Here is a 24517-nt window from a genome sequence, read left to right as displayed (position 1 = left end):
CGCCAGTTTCCCTGACCCTATGTGGTGCCTTCCTAGCGGGTGGAGCAAGGGGCTGCGCCACATAAAATGTCAGAGCCTCCGGTTTCTAGCTGAGGGTCGTTTCCTGCCTCCACTAGTTCGGGGACCGGTCTCCCCCTTTGGCCTGACCCCTCCACGCAGGTGGATTCGGGCGTGCGGTGGCGACTCGCCCGTCCGCACCCCTGGGATCCCTTCATTCCTCGTTCCTGGAGCCTTCTCCGCTCCTCTTCCTTCCTTCTCCCTCTTGCAGGCCTGGGCCTCTGTTACTAGGCCCGCCTCCGGAGCAGAGCTCATGCAGAGCCCCTGCTCCCTGCCACTTCTGCTCAGACTTCTCTGCACTGAACTAAGATGGTGCCCACCTTTTATACTCCCTTCTCAATGCACCCAGGAACTGCTTCCTCCCTGCTCCTGCACTGCAGGGTTCCCCTTCCTCAGTGTTCCCTCCCCCCACTCCAGCCAGGGACAGGGACTGTCGTGCCCATCTCAGGGGCATATTGGTCGCCCTGCCCCACGGCAATGTGGTGTAATGCATGCAGGTGTCGGGTCCTGATCCACACTCCATCCTTATCTGAGAGTGAGATATCACACCTCTGGGTGAGGTGCAATACGTCTGTAGCAACCGAGCCCTCGGTGCTACAGTTCCATTTATCTTCAGCCTAGGTGACGTATTGTGATACAGGGCCGTGATTTTGGCTATAAAAGGGTCCCCTAGACCCCTACCCCAAGCTTTTTAAGAGAATCATATATGGCGTGCCAGGAGACTCTATGGAATGCTTTCTCAGCATCCAACGAGAGTATCTACTTACAAATTTTTAACTGCATCTAGCCCAGGAAATACTTTGTGCCTAGTAGCAGTGTCTGCTAGTCAGCGGATTATCCCGGCTGTTAAGCAAGCTACACCACCTGTAGTTTGGACACTTAATTTTTTCAAAGGAAATGCTTCGGGACCACGGGATACTTAGTGAAGAGCATCAGGAGGCACCCCAAGGCATAGGGGCTGGGACTGGCACTAGGATGCCTTGCGGTGGACAGCCGAGCTCGATCCTTATAAAAGCTTTTTAACTGCAGCAGCTTTAGTGGACGCTACTGGAGCTGGAATTACGCGGCTGCTGGCATGAGACTTGCCCTCCAATAGATCCTTGTAAATGGATTTAAAGTGTATTCATTCAAATTAGAGGGACAATTTAAATTAAAAAGCTTAGAGCTGCCTCCACCACAGGGGGGCTCTCTCGACCCACCAGCGGACAGGCACCAGTATTGGGAGAGGGGGGCTGGCCGTCAGGGTTCACCGCGGCTCTGGCACAAACCCGGCGACACGGAGGTGGCACGGGCAGGAGCGGACTGGCCGTCTCGGCTTCTCACTTTTTGGATTTTAGAAGGGCATGACATGCCTATATCTGTGTCTCCCCCTCCTTTTACTCCTCTACCTCTTTTCTTTTCGCATGACTATATGTACTTGTCACTTTTCCATGTGTTAGTTGTGTCTTCTGAGCAGTTTGTCAGCTTTTGGACACCTTTGAAGGTGTTTTCTATGTGTTTCTATGTGTTTTTGTTTGCCTGCCATTGGTTTTAACGGTGTTCGAAGGTGTTCGACGAACAGTTCGACGAACAGTTCGGCGAACACACGGATGTTCGACGAACCGAACCGAACTCGAACACTACGGGGGTGGCTCAACACTAGTTTTGAATTTTTTTCTCGTTACGCCGTTTACCGTTCGGATTAATTATTTTTTTATATTGATAGATCGGGCGATTATGAACGCGGCAATACCAAATATGTGTATGTGTTTTTTTTTTAATTATTTTATTTTCAATGGGGCGAAAGGGGGGTGATTTAAACTTTTATATTTTGTTAATATTTTTAATAACATTTTTTTTACACTTCTTGCTTGCTTCTATAGTCTCCATAGGAGACTAGAAGCAGCAACGGTCTGATTGCCTCTGCTACATAGAGGTGATGAGCAGATCACCTCTATGTAGCACAAATGCTCCTGTGCTATGAGCGCCGACCACTAGGTGGCGCTCATAGCGATCATTACATGACAACCACTGTGGTCTGCTGCAGACCCAGGGTTGTCATGCCCACCCATCAGTGACCCGCAATCACGTGACAGGGTCACCCATGGGCGGGGTAAGTGACGTGCTTCTGACAGCGGCAATTAACATATTAACAGCCGCGGGTGAATCGCGATTACACCCGTGGCTGTTGCGGGCACATGTCAGCTGTAAGAATCAGCTGACATGTGCCCGGTTCAGTGTCGGCTCATTGTAGGAGCCCGCACTGTACAGGGAGTGACAGCCTGGTGCGTACTATTACGCCCCAGGCTGTAAAGGGGTTAACTACATACAGTATGTATTTACACATATAAATTAGATCTTGTAGTAATGTAATAATCTAGTTTGAACTGACTCTAAATTCTTAATATCTTGTTTAAAAAATGGAGCCCAAATTGGATCCCATATCCAAGATGTGGCCTTACAAGGTATTTATAAAGGGGTAATAATACATTTGGATCACAGGATTTTATCTGTCTTTTTATACACTCTAAAATCTTGTTTGCTTTTGCAGCTGCTGCCTGACATTGAGTATTGTTCTTCAGGTAACCAGAATACCCAAGTCCTTCTCCTGTTCTGTAATCTCTAATATATTTACATATAATCTATATGCAGCAGTACGATTACTCCCATTGCGGTGCATTACTCTACATTTATTAACATTAAACTTCATCTGCCATGTGTTTGCCCTTGCAGGAATCTTTTCCAGATCCTTTTGTAATGTCAGAGGTTAATAATTGACATATGCAGTTTGGAGGGTGCCTTGATCCATTGGAAAAGATAGGGATATCCAGCCGTTTTTTCGATAACATTTTTTTTCATTTTTTATTGGTTCAATTAAATAAAAACAAAACATTTTAGAAAAGGTCTCACTTTTTTTTTTCTATAGTACGGGGAATGTTCAATTTTTATTGAATTCTACTAATAACATTTTTTGAAATTTTGTATCCAAAAAACAGCTGGATATCTTTATCTTTTAATATTGCTACCACCGAGCTGGAGTGGTTTTTCATTCGAGCTGACGATTCACTGGCTAGTTCAACGTGGATGAGCTGGATCAGTCTCTCTTATGTATTGCCTTGACCCATATTTTTTAGATTCAGAACAGCTGCAAAGTTAAAATAATTTTTACTTAAGGGGAATCTGTCAGCACTTTTTTTGTTATTTCATCTGAGAGCAGCATAATGTAGAAAAAGAGACCCTGAATCCAACGATGTATAACTTAGTTTACTGGGTGCAGCCGTTCTCACACAATCAGAGTTTTTAGATTTAGCAATGCAGCAGAGCTGAGAAAGCTAACCCCACCCACAACACAGCTAACCCCGCTCACACCAGACTCTCATGCACATAGCTATAGACAGTGAGCTGCTTATCACAGAAGTGGACGGAGTCAGACCAGGGCTCACAGGACCAGCTAGTCACAGCAATGTTAATCACAAGGTGATTAAAGCTTCAGTCTAAGTAAACATCAGCACACAGCCGGACATGTGACGCATCTTTGAGTTTACTGTTTTAACCCCTACCTCATGGTGTCCTCAGATTACATAACAAAAACCTGCTGACAGATTCCCTTTAATGCTTACATCTCTGCCGCTTACAGCAGCCGAGGGAAGCAAATTTTAAGGTGATAATTACCTTCATAGAGGGGTTATGATCATTCATAAATTGCTTTCATAGGTTTGATCTCCAGGATTAGGAGGGATTTGGGGTGTAAACATAATAAAAAATTTGTAAAACAGAAAAAAGGTGTGTGATCAAAACTGGTAGGTGAAACCAGCTAGCCCCATATTATACGAGGTCACAACCAGGTTTCGCCTGGAAGACAGCACTAATTAGTCCTCAGGAGCACATAACCCTGAAATATGCAGTGATAAAACACTACCATTATAGAAGTGTCTAATGTGCTACTTACTACCATGTTTTAGGTAAGATGCAAGATATACTTGTAAGGAGAGAAGAAAAAGGTAATAGGGGATGGCATAAATATACTGCGGAATCTATAATATAACCGGGTATGCATGTCTCTGTCTGAAGCCTTTATTGACTGCGTATGCGTTACGTGCAGTCTGACTCCAGACAGAAGACTGCATTCAGCCGTTTCAGGTAAGAGGAGTGTGTATGGCGCCGGAGAATGCGGTATGCGTAGGCACTGAATGCATACCGCGATCTCCGGCACCATACTTAGATACCCACCTGACCGGGAGGAGCGTTGCCGCGGCGCCTCTCTTCGCTGGAGACCGGGGCAGGAGTGAGGCATCAGATCAGCGCATGCGCTATCCGGCGCCATTTTACTGAAGACACATTTGCAGTGTGTCTTCAGCAAAGTGGCGCTGGACAGCACGGTGCTCCGGTGCCGCACTCCTCCCCCGGCAGAACAGGACACAGCAGCGCTGGAGCACAGGGAAGAAAGGTGAGTAAAAGTGTTTATTTTTTTGTATGTGTGTACAGCGTGAAAGGGATGAGGGGGCCGCACATACCAGGATTGGGGGGTGAGGGGACCATGCATGCCAGGATTGGGGGGTGAGGGGTACCACACATACCAGGATTGGGGGGGGTGAGGGGACCATGCATACCAGGATCAGGGGGTGAGGGGTACCACACATACCAGGATTGGGGGGTGAGGGGTACCACACATGCCAGGATTGGGGGGTGAGGGGTACCACACATACCAGGGTTGGGCGGTGAGGGGACCATGCATACCAGGATTGGGGGGTGAGGGGCACCACACATACCAGGATTGGGGGATGAGGGGTACCACACATACCAGGATTGGGGGGTGAGGGGTACCACACATACCAGGATTGGGGGGTGAGGGGACCATGCATACCAGGATTGGGGGGTGAGGGGACCATGCATACCAGGATTGGGGGGTGAGGGGACCATGCATACCAGGATTGGGGGGTGAGGGGTGCCATACATACCAGAATAGGGATGAGGGGTACCATACATACCAGGATAGGGATGAGGTGCACCATGCATACCAGGATGAGGGGTACCATGCATACTGGGATTGGGGATGAGGGGTGCCATGCATACCGGGATTGGGGATGAGGGGTGCCATGCATACCGGGATTGGGGATGAGGGGTGCCATGCATACCGGGATTGGGGGTGGGGGGTACCATGCATTTGGGGGTGAGGGGGTGCCACGCATGCCAGGATTGGGGGTGGGGGGATGCCACGCATACCGAGATTGGGGATGAGGGGTGCCATGCATACCGGGATTGGGGATGAGGGGTGCCATGCATACCGGGATTGGGGGTGGGGGGGGTACCATGCATTTGGGGGTGAGGGGGTGCCACGCATACCGGGATTGGGGGTGGGGGGTGCCACGCATGCCGGGATTGGGGGTGGGGGGATGCCATGCATGCCGGGATTGGGGGTGGGGGGATGCCACGCATATCGGGATTGGGGATGAGGGGTGCCACGCATACCGGGATTGGGGGTGAGGGGTGCCACGCATTCCAGGATTGGGGTGAGGAGTGCCACGCATACCGGGATAGGGGTGAGGAGTGCCACGCATACCGGAATAGGGATGAAGGGTGCCACGCATACCAGGATAGGATGGTGGAGACAGGATGGGGACAGCGCAAATACCAGGAGGGGGCAGCACATACCAGCATGGGAGACCATATACCAATAAAAATGCTCGCCACCCGGTCGTTGAACGGGTTCAATAGCTAGTTTTATATAAAATATAAGCAAAAAAGAAAGGGAATAATGGCTGCACATCTATTCTCAGACGTATTGTAATCATTCTTTTAAAAAAAGATATTGAGTCTAATGACCTCTAGAATGAGCTCAGCGAGTCCAAACAGTGAGGAGATAAGAACATGATGGCCCAAGGAGAGAAAAAGCAAGACTCCCTAAAGTAAGGCTATGCTCACATGTGCAGTAATCATCAGAACGGATCCAGCAGTGATCCGTTAACAAAAAACAGTTAAGCAGACAGAACCGTTTTGTCTGGCTAAAAAAAACTGGTTTCACCTCGATCTGTTTTTTTTTTTTTTTTATAATGAAGTCTATGGAAAACTGATCAGTTAAACAGTCCAGCACCGATGAAGAATCTTTATGTCCTGATGAAGAAGCTATATGCTTCGAAACTCGTTGACAATTAAACCATTTACAATTAGATTCGCATCTGTCATTCTTCCTACGGCAGCGCAGTGACAAATAGCTGAAATCAGGGTCTCTGTCCCTACATCATGATGCTGTCACATGGGGTAGCAAAAACTTGGTGTGAGATTCTCTTTAAAAAATGCTTGATATTTACTGAATGCAAGCCACTCTCTCTTTATTCTCACTGCCTCTGAGCTTGGCATACTGTAACAGTATTGTACTTTTTTCCACCTGATCAGAGCTGTGAATAATTATTAGAGTGGTAAGATCACTTTTTCTATCTTGCCGTTATTACCACTTGCAGGATGTCAGAGCTGGCTACATGAGTCTGTCCAACAACACAAACATAGCATATGATTGAGCATGCCATGATTTTTTTTAATTAGACAGAAAACAATTTAGAATTATAACCTACTGATAGGGAATATAGATTGTGAGCCCCAATGGGGACAGTGATGCCATTGTCTGTAAAGTGCTGAAGAATATGACGAAAGCAGGTCCGAAACGCGCGTCAGGGTTGGCGCGCTTGTGTATTGGGGTCCCTGTGTGTGTGGTTCTCCATATCAGGTAATGGATTCTTGATTATGCATGATACTATATAACTTTACCACATATATATGTATGGTGAACCCTATTCCCATTGGGAGACATGAGATGTCTATACTTTGATATTTAATGCTATCTCTGATATTATATGAGATAGTTGCCACATTTGGCCTTGCCCGTTCCTTGCGCGCCTTGTTTCCTTGTTTTTGTGTTCAATTTTTCACGTGTGTTTCCCTGTTCCCCTTTTCCTGTTTTTAACCATTTAATAAACTTTATCAATTTTAATATTTTGGACTCTTTGATTGTCTTTCCCTTGTGTTTTTTCTGCTATATAAGCAAAGCATAATAAGTAGATAATATTTACTGAATGTCTATAATGGGAAATAATAGACATCTGCATAAAGTTTTAATATACTATTACAAGTGTGGATAATGATCTATTTTCCTCTAACGTTCTTTCATTTTGAATTGTATTCTCCAGATAAACTCAGAAAAATCCGACCTCAGTTAGTAGAACGATGCAGTTCAGCACTTCTACAAGAGTTGCTAGATGATTTGCTTCATATAAAGATATTAAGTGATGCAGAGGTGGAACATATCAGGGAAGCTTTCCCAGAGCGCAGAGACAAATGTCGAACACTGATTGATATAGTGATAAAGAAAGGAGATCAGAGCTGTAAGATACTACTCCAAATAATCAGAGAAAAGGATCTGCCACTAAGTGAAAAACTTGGAATAACAGGTAAATATGTAACTGTGGTACATTGCTTCCTAATATAGTAGGAATGGAGTGCTGCCAGATAATCCCAAACATCCTTTCCCAGGGAAAGCTAGACTAGATCACATAGAAAGTTTTCTTCTTGGGGTGAATGGATCCATTTGTGTCCTCTTAATCCCCAATCACCGGAATAGGGATCCTGAATTCTCCTTTAATCTGATGGCAATAGCGAAGCACTGCTTGACTTTGAATGGAGGCATCGAGCATGTGCGACCACTGCTCCATTAATACAGGGGGAACGGGACCCCTGTTCTGGTAATCACTTGTGGTCTCATTGTCTGGGCTCTCCTCAATATAGTAGATATCACCTATTCAGTGGATAATTAATAACCTGTTATTACTATCTTAGTTCTTTCAAGAGAATTTGATCCTTCACATTGCTAAATTTGTCATATGTGTTTGCAGAAGGTCAAACTTCAAAAGAACTGCAATGATACACTACCCGCTAATGGAGTAGGACCAAATAAACTGGTACAGTACCACAGAGCCTTTTAATGAAAACTGTCCAAAGTCAGAAGACAAAACGCTCAGTTTAGAAGCCGCTTCTTCTCCGCCATATCATTACTTGTTTGAAAGAGCACTAACAATGCACATGCGCTTTCCACAAGTAAATAATGTAATCTGACTGATCCCATATTTCCAAGTAACATATTACATGAAGATTAATCCGAATTCTTCTTCTGTTTACAGCAACACTTCCATTACCAGTACAGGAACAAAACAGAAATTATGCCCAACCAGGTAACACTTACGGCCATCAGGTTATTTTATGGTGTGTAGTCTGTGTGATAATAAATTGGAACGATGTGAAAGATTCTCGACAATCCTAAAAGAGTTGGCAAATAGGAATGCTTGTATCTGCCACTTCTGGGGTATATGGCCCTTTAGGGGGTAGTTAAAAGCATGCAAAAAGTATCTAAAGCTGATTTCATCAATATCGATTTCTTTTTTTTTTAAAGGGAATCTGTCACCAGTTATTGCCATGTAATCAGAGACCCTGATTTCAGTGATGTATCACTTGCTGGGCTCCTTAGTGTAATTTAAAAAAAAACTCACTGTTTAATCAGCAGGATTTGGGTTGCATTAACAAAAGCATGGAGTCGAGATCACGTGAAGTAATTATCCCCTCTACTCCTCTTTGGTCATCTGGAATACTGTGTTCGGTTCTGGGCAGAACATTTTAAAAAAGACATCGAAAAACTGGAGCAAGTTCAGAGAAGAGCGACCAGAATGGTGAGCGGTCTACAATGTCCTATGAGGAAAGGTTAGAGGATTTAGCTTGCAAAAGAGAAGACTGAGAGGAGACTTAATAGCTGTCTACAAATATCTGAAGGGCTGTCACACTGTAGAGGGATCAGCTTTATTCTCATTTTCACAAAAAAAGACTAGAAGCAATGGAATGAAACTGAATGGGATGAGATACAGATTAGATATTAGAAAAATCTTTTTGACAGTTAGGGTGATCAATGAGTGGAACAGGCTGCCACGAGAGGTGGTGAGTTCTGCTTCAATGAAAGTCTTCAAACAGAGGCTGGACAGACATCTGTCTGAGATGGTTTAGTGAATCCCGCATTGAGCCGGGGGTTGGAACAGATGACCCAGGAGGTCCCTTCCAACTCTACCATTCTATGATTCTATGAGATTATCATTAGAGGACTAGTAAAACTGCTGCCAGGTAGTCAAACATATTCATGAGCTCTGTATAACCCCGCCCCCAACACTGATTGGCAGCTTTCTGTGTACACTTTGCACAGGCAGAAAACTGCCAATCAGTGGTGTGGGCGGAGTTATACAGAGCTCAGCATGCAGAGAACTGCTAGATCTTCAGAAGATCAGTGTTTTTATCAAAATGACAGTAAGCAGCTCAGTAAGTGACACATCGCTGGAATGACCTGGTGACAGACTCCCTTCTATATAAATAAAGGTAGAGAGCTGCACATTTGTAGCATCATAGGGCCTTTTCATGACATAGATGTAGATCCCAGCATCTGTCATTTATTATTGGAATACTCTGTGGATATGTTATAAATTTAGGAGATGATAAAACACATATAATTCAAATACAGAACAGCAGCATCTAGCTTGTAAAATGACAACCAAGATTCCAGACCTGGCAGTAGCATGGCACACTCCAACGATATATGACAGCCTCTCATTTAAGGGACATTGCTGAGATCAGAGGTAGAACAATATACGGTAAGGGAAGTGAACAGTGATCTCCTTAATTATAAATGTGGATTGGGCTGCATGTATCAGCTTTCAGGTTCCCTTTAAAAACAGGCAGGGAAATGTACTGTATTACCTCACAGAAAGCAACAGATCCCATGCTGTCCTGTCTGTACAATCTTTTGTGTCCTCCCCTGCCCAGGAGATGTGGTATGATCAGACCATGTTCCTGTATGGTCAGACACCGCCATTATACAGTACACAGCAGGGGCACATTTATAAGATTATCTCAGCACAGGAATATTTTTTAAGACATCCCTTTGTGGAACTTATTTTTACACCAAGATCTACTAATGATTAATATGTACAACCCCTTTAAGTATAAATCCAAGCAAAAATCACGGACAGACACATCTATGGGAAAACATAAAAGTTATAGTCTTTCCTGTGCTACTGTATATCAGACTTCGAGTAAAAACAGTTGCAGACACTTGTTCCATATAAAATATATTAATATCGGTCTTAGTTTATTAATATTCCCTTTAATTTGTATCTTGCAATTTCCACATCCCTGTCTATATTCACTCTCACAATTCCCCTCTATATATTTTCCTTTTTAATAATTTTTTAACCCTTTATAAATTATGTTCTTATATTACGAGATGTCTTTGCTTTGAGGAATAAATAAAGCTCCATAACTAATTGTTCTTTTTTTCTTTGCACCTGAAAAATCTCCACTCTTCAAAAAAAGGAAACCCCAGCCAACAAGGTAATGGTCCGAGAAATGTAAGAGTAGAATGCAAGAACTGTGACTGAAATGTGTGCGTAGTATTTATTCAGAGATTGGTAAGATTGGAATACTATATTTCGAACCTGTAAAACTCTGCTTCTACTGACAATCCACACTGTAGGGCCGGCATCATGACTGTGGACACATTTAAAGAGGACCTGAGTAGTTAGTAGTTAGACCTTACAATGACCTTGTGACCTCATTTCCTGCTACTGATCACCAGAAATCATTCGATTGATTTTGAGACATTTAGGCTATGTTCACACATCATGTCTCACAAATCTGCTGTTAAACTTGATCTTCAAGGACATTTTGTTCAGGATTTTTCTTGCAGTTTTGGTGTTTTTTTATGCGTTTTTGGTGCGTTTTTTCAGCTTTTTTTTCACTGTCCTTCAGTCTCTTTTTAAGCATGTACATAAAGTTGTGTGAAAAAAAAGAACCCCATTCTATTTTAGCATCAAAAACGCTGATGCAAATTTTGATGCGTTTTTCATGCTTTTTTTCAGAGTTTTTTCACCACTCATTACTTCCTATGGTGGAAAAAAAACACTGTAAAAATGCTGAAAGAAGTGACATGCTCTATTTTCCAAAATAAACATGAAGGCACGAAATCCTGAACAAAAAAATACCATGATGTGTGAACAAAGAATTCAGGTTTCTCATAGACTTTGCTGGTACTGCAAAAGGCAGCTGAAAATTTACATAAAAAACTGCATCAAAAACGCTGAAAAAAAACATGATGTGTGAACATAGCCTTAATCTTGAACATGGATGTCCACTTGGTGGGGTTATCTGATTACCTCCCTGTCACAAACACCGCCCGCTCTCTGCTCACGCGACTCGGATGTGGCTGTAAAGGGGTACTTCACTGATATGGTCTGATAATACACTGGCGCACATGCACCCAGCTTTCCCTAGCACCTGCTTGCACTCAGGGTAACACAACCAGGCTATTATTTCCCACTTTAGAGTTGTGTGTACGATTAGAGCAGCAAAGAGCAAACTTATGACATGTTAGATTTGATAGATGAAAGAAAGGTACAATGCTTACAAAAATGACAAAAAGATGAAATAATAAAATGCCATACACACAAGGCAAAACAGTATAACACAAAAAGGGATAAATAAATCCCTTACAGACTGGAATCCATGAGCAATTCTTTGCAAAGGAGATCATCGCAGAAATTAGGGAAGATCTACAATTAATGTTGTCTCTCCTCCTGTATCTGACAGGTTTTCTGAAGGAGACATTATATAATCCTCACCCCTCCTCATGGTCAGGTGAGAGGAGGATGGCTAATTGTATGCACAGAAAGATGGGGTAAAGACATAATTCTAAAGTATGTGGTCACAGGAACCTCCTAGTAGAATAATATGCCCGCCATATTTCTGCTCATACTTTCACCATCCTAGACACATCAAACATGACCATGGTATATCCATAATTTTGGTTGTTATCACATTTCTGTGGTTTCCCAAGGCCAAAAATCCTTTCACTTAAACCCCACAGAAGCAAATATGTTCCTCAATCTCAGATATATCAGGGGATGATGTTAATAACAGGTTATTATTGATATGGCATGGAAATATTGCATTTCCATTGCCATGTGACCAGTGGTGGATTAAGAGTAGCAAGGGCCCCGGGCAGTTTAGAAGGCACGGGGCCCCCCCCCACACACACACCTGATGTATCACGTGTCATGTCACATGATCCTCTGTGATAGATCATGTGATAGTTCATGTGAAATTAATTTGGCACAATATTAATATATTAATTATAATAATCTTTTTTTACATGAATTGTATGACTTAATATTGAGCACAATTAAGTATGCTGACATCCCCTATAAACAGTATGAGACCCTACACACAATATGAGCTGCCACAATCCTCCCATACACAGCAGGAGGCCGCACGTAGCCATCTATACACAGCGGGAGGCCACACGTAGCCATCTATACACAGCGGGAGGTCGCACGGTGCCATCTATACACAGCAGGAGGCCGCACGTAGCCATCTATACACAGCGGGAGGTCGCACGTAGCCATCTATACACAGCGGGAGGCCGCACGTAGCCACCTATACACAGCGGGAGGTCGCACGTAGCCATCTATACACAGCGGGAGGTCGCAAGTAGCCATCTATACACAGCAGGAGGCCGCATGTAGCCATCTATACACAGCGGGAGGCCACACGGCGCCATCTACACACAGCGGGAGGGCGCACGGCGTCATCTATACACAGCGGGAGCCCGCACGGTGCAATCTATACACCGCAGGGGGCCGCACGGTTCCATCTATACACGGCAGGAGGCCCCACGGTGCCATCTATACACAGCAGGAGGCCGCACGGTGCCATCTATACACAGCAGGAGGCCACACGGCGCCATCTATACACAGCGGAAGGCCGCATGGTGCCATCTATACACAGCGGGAGGCCGCACGTAGCCATCTATACACAGCAGGGGTCCGCACGGTGCCATCTATACACAGCAGGAGGCCGCACGGTGCCATCTATACACAGCAGAGGGCCACACGTAGCCATCTATACACAGCAGGTGGCCCGCACGGCGCCATCTATTCACAGCAGGAGGCCGCACGGCACCATCTATACACAGCAGGGGGCCGCATGGTGCCATCTATACACAGCAGGGGGCCGCATGGCGCCATCTATACACAGCGGGAGGCCGCACGGCACCCCCCCAGAGACAGCAGGAGGCCGCACGGCGCCCCCCCCAGAGACAGCGGGAGGCCGCACGGTGCCCCCCCAGAGACAGCGGGAGGCCGCAAGCAGTCACGCGCACACACACAAACATATACAAACATATACAGTACATACATACATGCATAAACACATTTGAAACACAAAAATACATATAAACAGACATCACACAATGATATCTGCGCACACATTCACACACACACACTCACCATCCCCCGGCTCCCGTCGTCCAGCTCCTCTCCGGTGGTAAGTAGAAGTGCAGGGCGCGCACTGAGTGACGTCACACTAGCAGACACGGCCGTGCACAGGGAAGTTAACAAGTGCAGTGCTGGCCCGGCCGAAGAAGAAGCAGTGGCCGTGCGCCGTTGCTGGGGGAGCGGTCCGGGGGCCCCCCCGCCTCTGACTCCCGGTATGTGTCGCGGCCCCGCACATATTATAATGAGGGCAATCTGGCCATGGACCCCCCTGGAGCCCCGGGCCCCCTGGAGCCGCGGGGCCCCGGGCGGTAGCCCAGATTGCCCTCATTATAATCCGCCTATGCATGTGACGTCTCTGCGTCTCTGATATGGGCTAAAGACGAATTGTCTGCCTTAGGGGAAATTATCTTAACCTATGATGTAACACCTCTTAGCTAACGAGGAAGTACACAGTAAAAGTTTGCTATACAAGTCAGCTACTTGATAATTAATTGATCTACACACAGGAGATGCTGCCAGGTATCCAATGATATCTGATTTATTTATATAGTCTATAACACAATCCATAATAATGGATTATCACTGATAATCTATATTATCAAGGGGCAAAAAGATTTTATACATTTTGAATTGCCTGTAAGTCTTGTGAGAAATACCAGTTTGGTTCAGTCAACACTTTATTCTTAGAGGTTAATTTATTATTGTGGTTTTTTTTTTTAGAAATGAATGAAATCATCAAGTGCTCAGAGGAAGAATTTAGAGAAATAACCACTAAAGAATCAGAGGTGAGGTGATTCAAGGGAATCATTCAGTCATGAATACTAAACACTGGCATCTTTTTTGTATAGCAACAAATATGGAGAGTGATGTATGACTTCCAGTGAAATTAACCTTTTATTATCTCATGCGACGGTTCAGCTCCAGTGAGCTTTTCTCAAGGTCCAACTGAGTGAGAAAGAAAAAGGTGGCATTCACCGCCCCTTAAAAATCCTTTTTATTCCAAAAAAGTTAAAATGGTTGAGGAGTACATGGAACATGTTATAGACGATGGCCGTTTTGTGCCTTCAACAGGTCCTTGACAAGCGCAGGAAGGCACAAAACGACTGTCATCCATAACGTGTCCAGTGTACTCCTGCAACCATTTTAACTTTTTTTGAATAAGAAGGACTTTTAAGGGGCGGTGAGTGACACCTTTTTCTTTCTCACTCAGTTGCATTTTTTGGCCTCACATTGGGATGGCACCCGGGATCCCATACCGGAGGTGTATGTCCCATTGAATGTTGCTGAGAATAGAACGGGCATATGGTGCTGGACTCTCTCACCTGAAAACACTTTCTCAAGGTTCATTTAGCTGGATGTGCTGCCTAACTCTCCATATATGTTGTCTGATGGTGATGGTTGGACCGAGTCCTTAGAGACATACACCCCCTCTTTCAAGTGCTACTGCCTTATTATTTTTTCACATGGTAGATATTAGCCAAACTGCCCCTTATATTATATTTGCAGACTCACTTTCATTACATGTTTTGTAAAGTTTCTTGACCCAAAGAGGTTAGGGTTTATTCACATGTTCTGAGCATTTCGCATTTTGTGAAAATCAGTGTTACATTAAAGGGACTCTGTCAGCACTGAATGATTGTTTAAACCAAGTACAGGCGCTCGGTGCATCATGGCGGGAGCCAATCATTATACACCTTCTCACCTGCTTGGTTTCCATCGATCTCCTCCCTTCTCCGGCTCTCTGAAGCCAGAGCTGTCAATCAAATAAGGGGGGTGAAGAAAGAGGGAAAACCAGCAGGTGGGAAGGTGTATATAAATGATTGGCCCCGCCATGATGCACTGAGTGGTGGGACTTAGTTTGAACAGTTGTCCTATGCTGACAGAGTCTATATAATAAAATGATTCACTATTACTTTGTACACTTCTTGTATGGGCTCAGTGACTTTCTATTGCGCCTGTACACCATTGTGTGAGCATGCTCATGAGTGCTGCCGCCGCTAACTGTGCTCAGCAGAGCAGTGTTTTAAGTGATCGGTGGAAGTCTCAGGACACGTCCCCCCACCGATTTGCTGCACGTTAGCAACAGACTAGGTTATTACATAAAGCATGAAACAATAGGTTCCCTTTGCGTTATGGCAGAAGTGCTGGGGGTCCAAACACTGAGACCACAACAGATCACATCAAAAAAGAAGGGACAGTTTTTTTTAGAACAAAATAGTACAATGGGAAAACTAAATACATCAAATATTCAGATTAGCATTGATCCAGGTTGAGGCCATGAGGCCAGGAGAATTTTTTTTTCTTTTCAGACCATGTCCTATTTTTCTTTCTTTCTGTAGGATTCTTTTTTAATTAGCTTTTTCTTCATCAGCTCCTTTCTTTTCCCTGACTGAACTTCATTGACATACTAAATGTCTTACTGTAACCAAAAATGTAAACTATTTGTGTACGCTGCTTAAAATACACATTGTTATAATTGCCAATATATATATATTTTTTAGGTTGCAGATATGTAAAAATGTATTAACTGTTTATTTATCCAAAACTTGAAGTGTTCTGTATTACAATGCAGCAATACTCTCCAACCTGAGGCTCTCCATTTGAAAATGCAGCTCTCAGTGGGATGCGAGGGTATGTTGGGAGTAGTAGTTGTGCATCAGCGGAAGAGCCACTTATTGGAGATCACTGCAGTGCCGCCTACTAACAACTTGTTTTTACTGTTTTCATGGCTGAACAGTGTTTATTTTTTTTGAGATCGGGATACCTGATTTATCTACATCAAATCTTTTTGCTTATTCCTCTAGATTTATCCGATTTGTGAGAAGAGTAAACGCAAACGTTTGGCTTTGATTATTTGTAATATTAATTTTCATGATAAAAATGTTGGAGAGCGCGCAGGGGCACAGTATGATCTTACAGGAATGAAGGATCTATTAGAAGGACTTGACTACAATGTACAATGGAAAAGGAATCAGACTGCTGCGGTAAGGACTAGTCCTATGAAATTTAGGATAAGAGTCTAAGGGGCTAAATGTGTACAATTATGACTGTGTGTGCAATGCTATAGTTGAAAGCAATATAAGGAATCAGTGTTGTATTTTTACTTACAGCATAGTCACACATCAGCGGAACATAAGGACCCGTCCTTATGGTGGCCACACACTTTATGGCGCATTTAGATGTGCTGATTTCAGCTCATCAATGTATCTTAGCGAGCGCTGATCCACTATATACTATACAAGTCCATCAGCGTTTGTTAATCGGCCTGTTTACACGGGCTAGTGAGTGATGATGAGGACAGAGCAATTGCTAACATGATCCTTCTGTGCCCATACAACATCACATTATCGGCAGCACATCTGACTGTTTACACATGGTGATGTGCTGCTGACAACAATGACTTTATTTGGCAGCATAAACAATCTGATCACTCAACAAATGAGCATTTCTTTTTGTTCGTCAGGTGATTGCTAACATGTTTACATGGCTGGATAGTCAGTGATGAGCATTCTTCCGAATGCATGTTCCAAAATTATATTCAAATGTACCTTTAGATAGAATAACAACTATCTCTGACGACCGCCTATACAGATGCACACTTGGGTCAGCAAAGTTCACATATATTTTGTAAGGGGAGAAGGAGTAGACAACTGAGGCTGTGCTTATCTCTAGGAAGAACATTGGGGTGTTTAAACTTAAAACACGACTCCAGCATTTTTTTAAATGCAGTGTTGGAGTGGTGCTACTAATCTAACTTCCCTGCCCCCGTCTTATACCTACCAGTCGCCGTCTTCATCTGTTCTCGTGGCCACTCCGATCGGTTTGCAGCAGTTTGTGACCCACCGGATTCTTAGCTCCAGTGTTTGTTGGAGTGATCTGAAAGTCACAACGTAAGTCTACACTAATCCAACAAGAGAAACTGGCCAATACAATGCAGCACTTGAAATAACAAACAAATCCGAAAAAAAGAAAGTCAAAAACCTGCTTAGATTCAGAAACCAATAAATCTTTATTAAATACAATGGTAAAATATTAAAATAAGGAGAGGTAGCAAAGAGACCCCACACATCCAGGTCCATAGATGGAAATCTAGTACATAAGCACATATATAAAACTGCTGCAGACAGAAATATTATGCATATTGCAAAAATTGTATTCCCAAGTGGAAGGAAGCTATCATTGTGAAAAACTATGAATATTCAACTGTACAACCTGGTTAGGGTGGGGACAGGATCCCCAACGCGCGTTGTAAGTGGATTACGCTGATAGGGTGAAAAGATTTCCTCTTTCCGTATTAATAGCTATGAATGACTTATCTTAGGGCTGCTGAACCAGTACTCTATGTCATTTATGGCACTGTTTGCTACCATTTTATAATTTTCTATTTTTATGTGAATGATGCCAGTCCTATAAGATACTCATATGTCTCCCACTTGGGAATACAATTTTTGCAATATGTATAATATTTCTGTTTGCAGCAGTTTTATACATGTGCTTATGTACTAGATTTCCATCTGTGGACCTGGATGTGTGGGGTCTCCTTGCTACCTCTCCTTATTTTAATATTTTACCATTGTATTTAATAAAGATTTATTGGTTTTTGAATCTAAGCAGCTTTTTGACTTCCTTTTTTTTCAGATTTGTTTAATGTAAGTCTATGAGAGGCAGGACAAGGCTCTCTTAGACAGCGTGGAAGAGCTGAAGACAGTGGCTGGCAAGCATAAGACTAGGGTCCGGGATCATACGTTAGTATCACCACTCTAGCTCTGAAATAAGAAAAAAAACGCTGGAGTGGTGCTTTATTAAACTGCCCAATCCCCATGTCCCCCACACAATCCCATCTCCCATGCCTAGATCACTGGGTTTTGCTCACTTTACTCTAATTTGTAATATACTGTAGATACAGTGGTGGCCAAAAGTATTGGCACCCCTGCAATTCTGTCAGATAATACTCAGTTTCTTCCTGAAAATGATTGCAATCACAAATTCTTTGGTATTATTATCTTCATTTAATTTGCTTGCAAGGAAAAAACACAAAAGAGAATGAAGCAAAAATCAAATCATTGATCATTTCACACAAAACTCCAAAAATGGGCCAGACAAAAGTATTGGCACCCTCAGCCTAATACTTGGTTGCACAACCTTTAGCCAAAATAACTGCGAACAACCGCTTCCGGTAACCATCAATGAGTTTCTTACAATGCTCTGCTGGAATTGTAGACCATTCTTCTTTGGCAAACTGCTCCAGGTCCCTGATATTTGAAGGGTGCCTTCTCCAAACTGCCATTTTGAGATCTCTCCACAGGTGTTCTATGGGATTCAGGTCTGGACTCATTGCTGGCCACCTGAGAAGTCTCCAGTGCTTTCTCTAAAACCATTTTATAGTGCTTTTGGAATTGTGTTTTGGGTCATTGTCCTGCTGGAAGACCCATGACCTCTGAGGGAGACCCAGCTTTCTCACACTGGGCCCTACATTATGCTGCAAAATTTGTTGGTAGTCTTCAGACTTCATAATGCCATGCACACGGTCAAGCAGTCCAGTGCCAGAGGCAGCAAAGCAACCCCAAAACATCAGGGAACCTCCGCCATGTTTGACTGTAGGGACCGTGTTCTTTTCTTTGAATGCCTCTTTTTTTTTCCTGTACACTCTATGTTGATGCTTTTTCCCAAAAAGCTCTACTTTTGTCTCATCTGACCAGAGAACATTCTTCCAAAACGTTTTAGGCTTTCTCAAGTAAGTTTTGGCAAACTCCAGCCTGGATTTTTTATATCTCGGGGTAAGAAGTGGGGTCTTCCTGGATATCCTACCATACAGTCCCTTTTCATTCAGACGCCGACGGATAGTACGGGTTGACATTGTTGTACCCTCGGACTGCAGGGCAGCTTGAACTTGTTTGGATGTTAGTCGAGGTTCTTTATCCACCATCCGCACAATCTTGCGTTGAAATCTCTCGTCAATTTTTCTTTTCCGTCCACATCTAGGGAGGTTAGCCACAGTGCCATGGGCTTTAAACTTCTTGATGACACTGCGCACGGAAGACACAGGAATATTCAGGTCTTTGGAGATGGACTTGTAGCCTTGAGATTGCTCATGCTTCCTCACAATTTGGTTTCTCAAGTCCTCAGACAGTTCTTTGGTCTTCTTTCTTTTCTCCATGCTCAGTGTGGTACACACAAGGACACAGGACAGAGGTTGAGTCAACTTTAATCCATGTTAACTGGCTGCAAGTGTGATTTAGTTATGGCCAACACCTGTTAGGTGCCACAGGTAAGTTCCAGGTGCTGTTAATTACACGAATTAGAGAAGCATCACATGATTTTTCAAACAGTGCCAATACTTTTGTCCACCCCCTTTTTTAGGTTTGGTGTGGAATTATATCCAATTTGGCTTTGGTACAATTCTTTTTGTGTTTTTTCATTGAAGACAAATTAAATGAAGATAATACCAAAGAATTTGTGATTGCAATCATTTTCAGGAAGAAACTGAGTATTATCTGACAGAATTGCAGGGGTGCCAATACTTTTAGCCACCACTGTATGCTGTACTTATCTTCTTATATAAAAATAAAGAATACAAACCACTCAAACCTCTATAATATTATTTGTAATTATGTAATCTTCAAAAAAAAATACTGAGTTATAATATTTTCATCAATTTTTTCTTTTCAGGAGATGCGGACCACGATGAAGAATTTCGCTAATGACCCAGATCACAAGGATTCTGACAGCACCTTCCTGGTTTTTATGTCTCATGGAGAAAGAGACTTTATTTACGGGACTGATTTCAAAAGAGAAAATGTAGAAGGTCGGGAAAGAGTAACCGGCGACCTCCGTGTTGATGATATGTTCAATACATTCAATAACAAAAACTGCTCAGGACTGAGGGATAAACCCAAAGTGATAATTATCCAGGCTTGTCGTGGAGGTACGGTAAAGGGATATAACATGAGACTTGTTATACAATGAAAAAAGGAAAATGAATTACTGTTCTCCCCATTTTTTGCTTCTTTTTAACCTATGCTTTCACTAAAATGTCATAGTAAAACATCTGTAATGAAGGAGCCTGTCAATGATTCATTCTACCCATGGTTCAGACTGGTTCCCTTTAATAACTGTAAGGCAGCGCTAGTCATCATGCTGGGGGACACTCGCTGCACCGGGTCAATTAAAGCACACCAGCCACGTTTTCCAGTATTTCACAATCCAGCAGTTTATTACACTTGATAACTGCTTATAACCGAGTCCAACTCAGTGGCTCGCCGACGTATTACACATATAATGTCCAGGAGCCTTTCAAGTGGCAGACAGGCCCACTGGGCTCCAGTTACAACCTTCAGCAAAGTCACTTATATCAACGTCCACATAATGCAGTATTTTACCTTTGCTGGGTTTTAGCTGCTTCAGGTTTGTTCTGCCACAGCTGTGGCTTTACGGCTTCCCAGATGGGGGTCTCCAGCCCTCGTACCTTCAAAGGCTACTGGTATGTTTTCACACCTAACATCCAGGCTCTGCCTTCCAGGACTCTTGCCTTCCAAGCCTTTTGCCCTCCAAGACTACTGGCATCGCTTACACATAAGGATCCAGCCTCTACCTTTCAGGCTTCACCAGGCTTCACTAGGCCTCACACTCTAACGGTGTCCCACACGGGAACAGGCCTCACGCCTTTCACACCCTGTCTCAAAACTACCAGGGTTTATATATCCTCCAGTGCACACACAGGACCTGTGCTGATGTCACAGTCATGTGATCAGTCACCTGAGGGGGAGGTACATGGTCAGCCAAAACACACCCTGGACCATTACGGTAATGCCGCAAGCCGCTGCATTACATATCCCCCCCTCTGTTCAAACTTGTGGGGTTGAACACATAATATACACAATCACATTATAACCCACAGTTTACACAGAGACCATGTACTTGACAATTGTGCTGCTCAGCCCCTGGAACATTACTCAACGACATTAGCCCCTTCCTTAGGGACCTACCATCTGTCATTGTCACTGACTTCGTCAAGTCATATTTCCGGGTCGTAACCTTGTCAGACCTCCCCCGCTCCCAGCGGTCAGTCATAACCTTGTCAGACCTCCCCCGCTCCCAGCAGTCAGTGGTAACCTTGTCAGACCTCCCCTGCTTCCAGCGGTCAATACAGCAGGATGACTCACACGCCCTGGTATCTAAGGTCCGGTTAGACTCCGTACTGTCCTGTACTCTATTGGGTCGTTTGTATGGGCCTCTCAAACCTGAGTTACTGGAGGTCTCACTACCTCTAAACCCACGCCCACTACTCTCAGGACATCTTGAAAGGTCCCTAACTTCAGCTGTAGCTGTTCTGTTATTTAGGGGGCCCTTTCTCTGTCTGGTCTCACAATTTCTAGACCGCTGCCATCTTCTGCTGCTCAGATGATGCTGTCTATCCACTCGCAGTCTAGCGAGATTCAACTGTTCTACCTCTCGCAGGTAGGTCACTCGGTACTCCATCAGCATGCGTATATATGCAAGACTTTCTTCCGTTCCTACAGCGGAGAATGACACCATGCCGTCTTCATCTGGTATCCAGTCCTGACGATCACGTGGACTGCTTACTTTCATCACACCAGACTTCTTTACCATCATCTGCATGGCTCGGCCATTTCTCCCAATAAGCTTTCTTACCAGAGCCTGAGGCACCCGGATGACCTCTTCATGCTGACTTTGAGCTTTTCTCATAAGCTTCAGTTGTCTAACGGCTTGTTCCGTCTTCAACCGGAGAAATCGCTTTGTGCGAATATTTCGCCAGTGCATGTCACTTAGGATAGCCACCCTCTTCACTGTGACTTCGGTTATGGACAGGACCAGCAGCTGTTTAGCTTCTGAGATCGAGTACACCTTACAGGCTCCCACGGCCTTCTTAAACTCTTCATGCACGGACTCACTGGTGCATTCTTCTCTCAAATCTATGAGGCACTTGTACCGAGAGGTTTCTGTCTCACCAGTGGTCTCCAAAAGATCATCTAGCTCAGGTTTCAGGGGCAACTGACTTTCAGCTTCTTCACCCTGTATGCTTCCCCTGAGCTGAATCACAGCTACAAATTCACGAATTTTCGTCTTGACCACTCCCATTTCATACTTATCTTCTGTTAACACTCTCTTAGCGCTCCTCAGGTCCACCTTCTCATGGTATAAAGGAGTAAGTGCAACTTTTTTTCCCTTTTCCTTCTCCAAGGAGGCCTCGTTCACTGAGTGATACTTTACCAGGCGACCTTTGAGCTCGAAAACTTCTTCCTCTAGCTCCGCTACTCGCCTCTCAGCAGCCCATCTCTGAAGCTCTTCCTGCTTCAACTGCTCCTTTAACAGTAGAGTTCTCTCAGACCTCTCTGTCTACCATGCGCCCACTCGGCTCTCAACAGCCAGTCTCTCAAGCTTCTCTTGCTTCAAATGGGCTTGGAGCAACTCCTTGAGCTCCGTGATCTCGGCTCTTACATCCACCGAATCACCCGAGCTTGTATTATTCGAGGAGGTATCTGTTTCATACCTTCTATCTCCAGTGGCCAACTCCTGGCCGTGGTCTGTGGCTTCTCCGATAGACTCCTCCATCTGTTTCCGCTCAGCTTCCATCTTGCTGATTCTTTCCTTAAGGCACGACTCTGCCCTCTGGAGATTATCACAGAATGTCTGCAGCTCCTTCACCTGAGCTTCCAGACCTAGGGTCTTTCTGCGGAGATCATCATTTTCATCACGGTTGTCCTGCAGAGTGGTCTCAACCACTTGGCGCATGTGCTCTGCATCCGCCTTATCCTCTAGTTTTTCTTTAACCCTGAGGAGATCCTCATAGTCGCTCTTAATTTGTTGCAGTTCCCCACTGCGTTCACCATATTCCTTCTGTCTCAGTACTGTACCAGAGGTTGCTACTGGCAAAGTCACCTCCTCTTCTGCCTCTAAAGGAGGATCCACACTTGGAACAAAGGCATACAATACTACATTTTCTTTATTTTCACTTGTAGCCAAGACTACAGGAGCAACCTTTTTGTGGCCTTTGCGCCGTCGACGACGAGAGGGGGACTCTCTCCCCTCGTCTAGCCCCTCCTGACTGAACTCTCTTTCTACTTTCATATTGTCACCGTCAGTTGTGGGGTCTGTGTCACTCCTCATGGTGTCGTGGACCAACAAGTCACCTCCCACCTTGACGTCAACCCCTTCTACTGGAGCTACCCCGTTATCAACGGTCAAATTGTCATTTTTAGGCGGTGCCAACCCACAACCAGTAACAAATTTTGGTTTTCTAGACTCCACGCTCTTGTGAAAATCCGCCCCTTTTTTAGACTCCGCCCCCTTTTGAACAACCACACCGGTAGGGGAATTTTTACAAAAAGAATCAGCAATAGTCTTAGGACCCAGTTCACAACATCTCTTACCACCTCCCCGGGCACTCTGGGACAATACTGGCGCCCCCGGAGAGTTCACAGAATGGTTCACTGCTGCCATTCTATACTTTGCCCACAGCTCCTGCCGTTCCTGCACCATGTCCTGTAGACATTTCTCAATGTTGCGTTTTTTTTTTTTTTTAAATCAAATATTTTTTATTGTTAAAACTTTTTTTTGTAACACAACAGTAAAACAAATAAAGCAACCCAACCAAAGAAGGGACCCAGTCCCTATTCTATCCCTCCCCCCACAACACATCGACCTGTTGCGGTTTTAACCGGCACTTTAATCGCTCAATAGCTTCATTTTCTTTTGCTGCTCCGTTCACAGCCATCGCGGTACACTATTCACACTAGACACTTCACACCGCTCTCCCCGGAAAATTTTTGTGGCCCCGCCGAGCCACAGCAAACCAGGTTTGAGTGCGAGGACAATTTTCGTAACCCCGCCGAGTTACAGCAAACCAGGTTTGAGTGCGAGGACAATTTTCGTAACCCCGCCGAGTTACAGCAAACCAGGTTTGAGTGCCAGGACAATTTTCGTAACCCCGCCGAGCCACAGCAAACCAGGTTTGAGTGCGAAGACAATTTTCGTAACTCCGCTGAGTTACAGCAAGATGCTTTAATCTTTGTGACCCCGCCGAGCCACAGCAAGATGCTTGTATCCACACTCGTCGTCTTGTGCAGTTGCCCCTAGCAACCGGGCTGCAGTTGCCCCTAGCAACCGGG

General features: G+C 44.4%; 1 protein-coding gene across 2 annotated transcripts in view; it reads left to right on the top strand.

Moving 5' to 3' along the window:
• LOC141230288 (caspase-1-B-like) overlaps positions 1-24517 on the top strand; it is a 103744-nt gene that overhangs the window by 44641 nt on the left and 34586 nt on the right. For both annotated transcript variants that reach the window (XM_073667583.1, XM_073667582.1), the window contains exons 2-7: positions 7218-7478; positions 8205-8255; positions 10432-10449; positions 14109-14173; positions 16193-16372; positions 20058-20313. In XM_073667583.1, the coding sequence (XP_073523684.1) occupies positions 7218-7478; positions 8205-8255; positions 10432-10449; positions 14109-14173; positions 16193-16372; positions 20058-20313 (831 nt within the window). The remainder of the gene's footprint in view (positions 1-7217; positions 7479-8204; positions 8256-10431; positions 10450-14108; positions 14174-16192; positions 16373-20057; positions 20314-24517) is intronic.

The sequence above is a fragment of the Phyllobates terribilis genome, unplaced genomic scaffold, assembly GCF_046119375.1.
Source record: "Phyllobates terribilis strain yellow unplaced genomic scaffold, ASM4611937v1 Scaffold_2__4_contigs__length_985480577, whole genome shotgun sequence".
Classification (NCBI taxonomy): Eukaryota; Metazoa; Chordata; class Amphibia; order Anura; family Dendrobatidae; genus Phyllobates; species Phyllobates terribilis.
The sequence above is the reverse complement of the archived record's forward strand: the minus strand, read 5'-3'. Positions and strand labels throughout refer to the sequence as shown.